The sequence below is a fragment of the Carex rostrata genome, chromosome 26 (assembly GCF_964058835.1).
Source record: "Carex rostrata chromosome 26, lpCarRost1.2, whole genome shotgun sequence".
Taxonomy (NCBI): Eukaryota; Viridiplantae; Streptophyta; class Magnoliopsida; order Poales; family Cyperaceae; genus Carex; species Carex rostrata.
The window spans coordinates 6151260-6159579 of NC_135943.1; the positions used below are offsets into that span (position 1 = coordinate 6151260).

At 33.3% G+C, this 8320-nt stretch overlaps 1 protein-coding gene across 2 annotated transcripts; it reads left to right on the top strand.

Annotated features, from left to right (window-relative positions):
- The first annotated feature begins 1473 nt into the window (after window positions 1-1473).
- Window positions 1474-6429, top strand: VPS45 (vacuolar protein sorting 45). Of its 2 annotated transcripts, XM_078293141.1 has the most exons (13): window positions 1474-1522; window positions 1817-2103; window positions 2853-3048; window positions 3480-3559; window positions 3641-3868; window positions 3969-4094; window positions 4215-4295; window positions 4388-4529; window positions 4622-4953; window positions 5066-5173; window positions 5261-5382; window positions 5510-5641; window positions 6139-6429. In XM_078293141.1, the coding sequence occupies exons 2-13, from the start codon at window positions 2014-2016 to the stop codon at window positions 6191-6193; spliced, it is 1692 nt and encodes a 563-aa protein (XP_078149267.1). In that variant the 5' UTR covers window positions 1474-1522; window positions 1817-2013; the 3' UTR covers window positions 6194-6429. The 2 variants fall into 2 exon arrangements, with proteins under 2 accessions (XP_078149267.1, XP_078149266.1); XM_078293140.1 differs by lacking the exon at window positions 1474-1522 and having other exon boundaries at window positions 1764-2103.
- The last annotated feature ends 1891 nt before the right edge of the window (window positions 6430-8320 follow it).

The window sequence follows — 8320 nt, forward strand, 5'->3', positions numbered from 1 at the left end:
TCATCGTCTCTTTTGTTATAAATCTTTTTTTTATTTTTTTTATTTTATTCTTCCCACTGAGGGTCAATTGCCCCTGGAACCTGGTATGCTAGCCTTGCATGAGGCTGTAAATTATATTTCATGTTCTTTTGATTTTGCCGAAATGGGGGGAAATTAAAGAGAGAAATGTAATACAATTGAAAATTTAACTTCCAAGCAAAAAGGAAATGCAAATCACCATACTGTGATAACCAAATATCTACTTCCATAAGGGTATATATATTAAAATAACTTTATACTTTCTTTATTTTTATTTCATGTTAAATATATGAACATTTTTATTGCTCCAATGAAAATACTGAACTATAGTAGAGCTAAGGTAGAAAATATATGCTCAAAGTCTAAACAGACGATCTAAACTGCTCAACATATCTCCATATTAAAATGTGTTAGAAATCAAATTTTACATTTTTTACTAATTTTTTTTAGATGGTAGAAAATCACTGTTTTTGGATGGATTATGGACCATCATAAAAGATTGATTTAAAAAATTCTAAACAAATAGTAATAAATTTTTAAAAAATGTAAAATTTTGTCTCCTAGCACATTTTAATATGTCGATCATGTTGAGCAGTCCAATTGACTTTTTTAACTTTCAAAAGTAGAAAATATGAACTTAAACAAGACTCTTACTTCGCAACTCACCATAGCTCAACTATATATATATAATCAATAAAACGTCTACAACGAAAGAACACCACCTCATAAATTATTTCAAAAAAATATATGAACTTCAACTAAAAACTGCTATAAATAAATTTTTATATCAGTAATTTTAAAATACAAACAACAAAAATAACTAAAAAATAACATCAATGCAGAAAAGTTTTAAAATTTATAAATAATTGAAAACAGAAAATAGAGATTTTAGATTAAAAAAATAATAATAGCACGCTAAATGAAATAAATAGAAGTGACAGTCGGCCCAAAAAATTCTAAATTAACGGTCCAGAAAAGTTGCTTGTTTCTTCATCGGCCTGTTATAACCAATCGGATCCCACCTGACGGGGGGTCAGATCCTATAAAGTAACTCAAAATTTGCATTTACATTTGGACCGTCCTATCATAATCTGGGCAATCCGGTGCAAATTAGAATTCACAATTTTACTTCAATATTCGTGCGAATTCTGATCGGACGGTCAGAATCCAAAAGCAAACTTTGAGTTACCTTTTGGGATCCGAATTCAATTCCGATCGTAAACCGGAATAGCGGAACTTGACGCTACTCCAAGTCTTTCTTGGTCCGGATCACATAAAGTAACCCAATTTCTGAGTTTAGATGCAGACCGTCCGATTCGAATTCGGGCCAATCCGGCCCAAACTGGAGCGTACGGGTCCCCTTAATATGACAGTCTGATTCGAATCTGACGGTCCAGATCTAAACTCAAAAATTGGGTTACTTTAGGAGATCCGAACTCAGATTTCTACCGATCATAAACCGCATCCATTTTTGAAGAATCGGTAAAACATCAAATCTGAACTAGTCGGATCCTCTAAAGTAACTCAAAATTTAAGTTTATCTCTGGACCGTCCTATCAGAATCCGGGCAATCCGGTTCAAATTATAATTCACGGTTTTACTTCAATATTCGTGCGGATTCTGATCGGACGGTCATAATCTAAACGTAAACTTTGAGTTACCTCTGGGATACGAATTCCATTCCGATCGTAAACCGACGCTACTCCAAGTCTTTCTTCCGATCATAAACCGCATCCATTTTTGAAGAATCGGTAAAACATCAAATCTGAACGAGGAAGAATCGCAAACAAACTAGAAGAAGGAAGAATCGCAAACAAACTAGAAGAAGGAAGAATCGACGTAATAAGGTGAATCTCTTCCGATTCAAGCGTTCTTTCGCCCAAATAATCGGATCGGGGGTTGCTGATAGATAGATTTTCCAGACTATGGTAGCAACAAAGGACTGTGGCTTGATTTGGTAGAAGGTTCTAATTTTAACTAAGGTACTTCACAACAATGGCGCTTGTGTCAGTCGTGAGGGATTACATTGATCGAATGCTACAGGACATCTCTGGCATGAAAGTTCTTATCCTAGATCCGCTCACGGTAATGGATTAATTTTGATTAATTTTTTTTAAAGTACCTCATTATTAGAGCTTCACTTAGCTTAATAGTCTAGAAGTGTAGATTGACTTCCATATTAAATGTTAGCTTGCTAGCTCATTGGGTAAACATTGATTCAAGGTTATAAATCTTTATACTAAGTTTGTTATACTGAATGTTTGTGTGTATCAGATAGTTTTTTGATAAAGTAAATTTTGTTTTACTTTGTGACTTAATTAGCTCATGAAAGTAACAGAAGCAGCATATGTTAACCAGCTTAACCAATTGCTTCCTCTTGGTTTGCTTAATATTGTTTACCAGATGTTAATTTTCACCAACACAGCTTAATTTGTAGGAAAAGGGGCAAATTGGGGATCCATTATTGTTGTGTTTTCTCTCAATGTCTGGCCCATCAATCTTTCCTTCAAAGTCATTACTATATGATCACTGGTGTCTAGAATCTTGTGAAATAGTGTATTTAAACTGTCACTAAAAGTATAGTACCTTGTGAAATGGTGTATTTAGAGTCATGCTGTTGCAATGTATTATTCTCCATATTTCAATATTGCTAGTTTTCTTGAAGTAATATATATAGCTAATTGTCAACAATTGTGTGATATTTTTTTGCTTTTTAGATCCCAGTAGGTTTTCTTTACTTTGCTACTTGCTTTCTTCCTGCAAGTTTATAGCCATTCGTTTCCTTTATCAAAAATTGGAAGTTGCCTTTACTAATAAATACTTATTAAATGCAGGTCAGTATAGTAAGTGTGGTATACAGCCAATCAGATCTATTGAAGAAAGAGGTCTTCTTGGTGGAGACAGTTGATAACATGTCGCAAGAATCTATGTCTCACCTCAAAGCCGTCTATTTCCTTAGACCCTCGTCAGACATTATTCAGAAATTAAGGCGCCAGCTTGCAGCCCCTCGATTTGCGGAATACCATTTGTGTATGTCCTACCACCATTAAGTTTGTTATTGCAAAGGAAAGAGTAACTTACATAGATGGTTCTTATAGTATCACCTCCATTTTTGCCCCGTAAAGCTTCAATTTTCCGATTCTGGTCCATATCATGATTTATCATTAAAAAAAATATATTAATTATGGTTGAACCATTCTGTCCACCTATTTTCTTAATAAAAAGATAGATTCACGTCAGAAATGAGTAGTAGTAGGAATGCTATCTCTTTTTCCTGTTTAAAAGTTTTATTGATGCTCCTATGATACAAATGGAATTTTTGGGGGGATCAAAATGAGGCCTTTACTTAACCAAAAGAGGAGCTTGATGATAATGTAGGGACTTCATGTTTACTTTTAATACAGAAACATTTAGTATTTCTTTTACTGGATGTGTATTGACAAGTAATTATTTGGATGAAGTTTTCTCAAACATATTGAAGATCCCTCAAATTCAAGTGCTTGCTGATTCTGACGAACAAGAGGTGGTGCAACAAGTTCAGGTAATTTCTCTGCCTTTTGCTTGCATTTTCCCAATTATATAATTAATATTATATGTTGTTTTAATTCTTTAAATAATCCAGGAGTTCTATGCTGATTTTTGCGCAATTGACCCATACCACTTCACACTGAACATAAATGCTAACCATGTATACATGCTGCCTACGGTGGCGGACCCACACAGTACTCAGATCTTCTGTGACAGAGCAGTTGATGGAATAGCTGCAGTTTTCTTGGCCCTAAAAAAACGACCTGTAATTCGATACCAGCGCACATCTGACATCGCGAAACGTATTGCACAAGAAACTGCAGTATGTAACTTGTCTGAGGATATATCATTATTTTGATAAGGATTTGAAATGTAATTTAGATATTAGACTGTGTAATTACCTTGTTTTTAAATACGTGCAGAAGTTGATGTATGAGCAGGAGAGTGGTTTATTTGATTTTAGGAGAACAGAGAATTCTCCTCTATTGCTGGTAATTGACAGGAGAGATGACCCTGTCACACCTTTGTTAAATCAATGGACTTATCAGGTATAATTGATCTATCTCCATGTATTTTGTATTTGGTTGGTCCCATTAAAATTTGAAATTTCCACACTATTTTGATATATGCTTATTGTAAATTTTGTTTTATGCAATAATCAATTCCAGGCAATGGTTCATGAGTTAATAGGAGTTGAAGATAACAAAGTTGATCTTAGAAACATTGGCAAAGTTCCAAAAGATCAGCAGGTTTTCACCTTTGCATTTTCCTTTTTCATTTTCTAACAGTGGTGAACATATTTTTATGTTTTTTTGCTGATATTAGTTTTAATATGTCATAGGAGGTGGTTCTATCTGCAGTGCAAGATGATTTTTTTAAGGCGAATATGTATGAGAACTTTGGAGATCTGGGGATGAATATTAAGAGAATGGTCGATGACTTCCAACAGATAGCAAAGAGCAACCAAAATATCCAGACTATAGGTACTTACAACTTAAATTATTTATATCTAATCAGCCTCTTTATCATCCATCGTCTAACAAGTAATTTTGATATTTCTTGTATGCAATTTAAGAGGATATGGCGAAGTTTGTGAACAATTATCCAGAGTATAGAAAGATGCAAGGAAATGTATCGAAGCATGTAACGTTGGTGACAGAGATGAGTAGAATAGTTGATGAAAGGAAGCTTATGTTGGTATCTCAAACCGAGCAGGACCTTGCTTGTAATAGTGGCCAAGCTGCTGCTCTTGAGGAGGTCACAAATCTACTAAACAATGAGAGCGTGTCAGATATTGACCGATTCCGGTTGGTGTTGCTTTATGCGTTGCGCTATGAGAAAGATAGCCCAGTTCATTTAATGCAACTTTGCAATAAGCTGTCTCGCACTGCCAAGTACAAACCTGGGGTAGGTGCATATAGCATTCTGGAATCTTATGGTTATTATTTTATAATTATATTTTTTACTGTGTATTTTAGTTGGAAAACCAATAAATTGGATTTTTCTTGTGCTGGTGTAGCTTGTGCAATTTCTACTAAAGCAAGCTGGTGTGGATAAAAGAACTGGAGATTTGTATGGAAATCGTGATTTCCTAAATATTGCTCGCAATATGGCTCGAGGACTCAAGGTTTGTTAGTAGTTGCTGTAAACATTAAGAGATCTGATGAAGTATACATACGCGCATTAATATTTTTCCTGCATGTTACTGGTATAGGGAGTGGAGAACGTTTACACACAACATCAGCCTCTTCTTTTGCAAACCATGGAAGGCATAATGAAGGGTAGACTCAGGGACGTTGACTATCCTTTGGTTGGGAATCATTTTCAACAGGGAAGGTTAGAAACCCACCCCCCCTAACAAATAAAAGCTACAAAAATATAACCTGACAGGGAAAATTGCTGCTCTATTACCCTCACTTCTGTAACTGCAGATATATTGAACTGCTTTTGATCTTTGAAATAGGCCACAGGATGTCGTAATATTTATAGTTGGAGGCACAACTTATGAGGAATCACGGGCTGTCGCTCTTCACAATGCGACGAATACTGGGACCCGCTTCTTTCTTGGTGGCTCTGTTGTTCTCAACTCCAAAAGGTGCTTATTTCTAATAACACTAATAGAAATGGCTGAGCCCTGAAATAATAGATAAAACTTTTTGGGCTTGGTTTGCAACAAATAGCACTCGGGTGAACTTTTATTTTGACAATGACCTCTACCTGTTAACATGTTAAGTTTTGGTGCGAATTGACCAAACACCCTTATATGTAATTGCGTTACTACTTAAATTGGAGGCAGTATAGACATTCTTATATTCCTATTTTTCATATATATTGTTTTTAAAGAAAAATATATGTTACAAAACATTAGAAGAATTCTACCTATAGGAAAACAATATATGATCAGGAATTTTATGTACTTAAAAGTTGATGCTGCAAAGGCTTAGTATTCATCAAAGATATTTTAACTAGAATACAATTATCAGGTTATGGCGGTCATTTCAAGTGCAAGCCATTACTCCAACTTATATATGTTCTGAGCTGATATTTTCAAAATAAATAAATTTGACATGTTTATTTGTGATAAAATGGTAGGTTTTTAAAAGATTTGGAGGAGGCACAAAGGATATCGAAATTGAGCAGTGTATAAATTTTTGGGTGATTTATCTTTCTTCTTTCATTTGAACTTGTATACTTTGCCAATAGGAGATATTTGCCGCGGTTTGTTTAGTTGACGCTTACAAGAGTTTGAGCCATGTAGCTATATATGTATATCCTTTGCACATTCTTTCTGGTACCTTGTAACTGAACTAATCCTTGCAACTTCTCGGTGTGTAACTGAGATTTTGTAATAAATATTCCTCTTTTTTTCCTCTCATATCCTTCCCCAATTTTAAATATTTATTTTTTATTTTATTCATAAGGTTACACAATATTAGTTTCTTAAATTTTAATTTAATAAGTAAACAAATTTAATTTACATTGAAACTTAGTAGTTGTTCATTTTAGTTATTTAATTGAATATTTCTATACTTGTAGCAAATAAGTAAAAATCAGAAATAATATTTTTAATATGCACAAGGTAACTCTTTTTTTTATATATCATTTGAAAGTCAAAGCGTGCATAAAGAATAATTCAATACAGCAAAAGAAAGGTATTTTAGTAAGTAAAAACTTTACCCGGTTTTATGTCATTACTAAATGCTTGTTTTTGTTCTAAATCAACTCCGTAACATAAGAACTTCAAATTAATGCACCAAGTTTATATATAAAAACAAACAAAACAAATAAAATTCACTAAGCATAGCATTCAACACGACAAACTATTAGAATTCACATCCTCTGAGATATCTCAAATTTTGCGTGACTTTTTGGAAAATCTCAACCGTTGCAATACGTTTTGCGTGAATCTCAAAGCTCAAATAGTACTGCCCCCCTACGTCACCCCGAATAGGCACCGACACGTCGGTCACGCAAAATTTGAGATAACTCAGATAGGGGTGTTCATCAGTTCGGTTCGGTTGAAACTGAATCGAATTTGGCAAACCAAAGTTATAATTCGGTTTTAAAAATAGAACCGAACCGAAGTTTTATTTCGGTTTGTTCGGTTCAAACCGAAATATATTATTATTTTTATTTAAAACAATTGATTTATAATAAATCAAAGTATATTAAGAAATAAACCGGAGTATTAAGAAATAAATTAAGATATTTAGAAATAAACTAAGTATTTAAAACAATTGATTAAAAAATAAACCGGGGTGGTTCCGATCAAATTCATATTATATGATAGTTCGGTCAGTTCAGTTATTTCGGTTTTGAAAATTTCCAAACCGAACTGAACCGAAGTTATAATTCGGTTTTCAAAAGCCAACCGAACCGATCCAATAAACCGAAATAACCGAACCGTTTAAACCGAACTAATTCGGTTCGGTCCAAAACCGATTAAACCGAACCGTTTGAATACCCCTAATCTCAGAGGATACGCACTCAAAACTATTATGCACACGCCAACTCTTTTTATTTTAATTTATTTTTATATAACATTTGAAAGTCAAAGCATGCATAAAGAATCTCCAAACAAAAAATTCAATACATCCAAAGAAATGTATTTAATAATTAAAAATTCTACCTGGTTTTATATCATTATTAAATGTTTTTTTGTTCTAAATCAACTCGGAAACGTACAAATTAATGCATTAAGTTTTTTTATAAACACAAAACAAGTTTATTCACTAAGCATAGCATTCAACATGACAAAGCTAGAATAAAGTAAAATGCCTTTAGATGAATATCTCTTAAAAAATTAGCTTTGGATTGATGTTATTTTAATTAACAAATATAGTATATTTGTGTGCTAAAAAAAAATCTCTTATAAAGCTTGTGCATTTTTCAATCAATATCATGCCTATTTGGATGTTATTAGGCCGAAATTTTTATTAATACCATTTAAAAAAAACCCCACTGAAATTTGAAACTGCAGAATTCAAAAAATATCAAGGCTTCCAATTCAATTTGCGGCCTCATTCTTGGGAGGCCTCCAAGTCAATCTGCAGCTCCTCAAAAACCAAAATATTAATATACTATGGTGCATTTTTGGGCTTTTGGGAGACCGCAGATTGACTTGGAGGTCATGTTATTTTTTGAATTTTCCATAATTTGTAATTATTTTTTTGACAGTGGTATTAATAAAAACTCAGATTATAAGGTCAATGAAGTAAAGAAATTAATACATATTAATAGAAAAAGTTAATTACCATGCGATTTAGAGGTACAG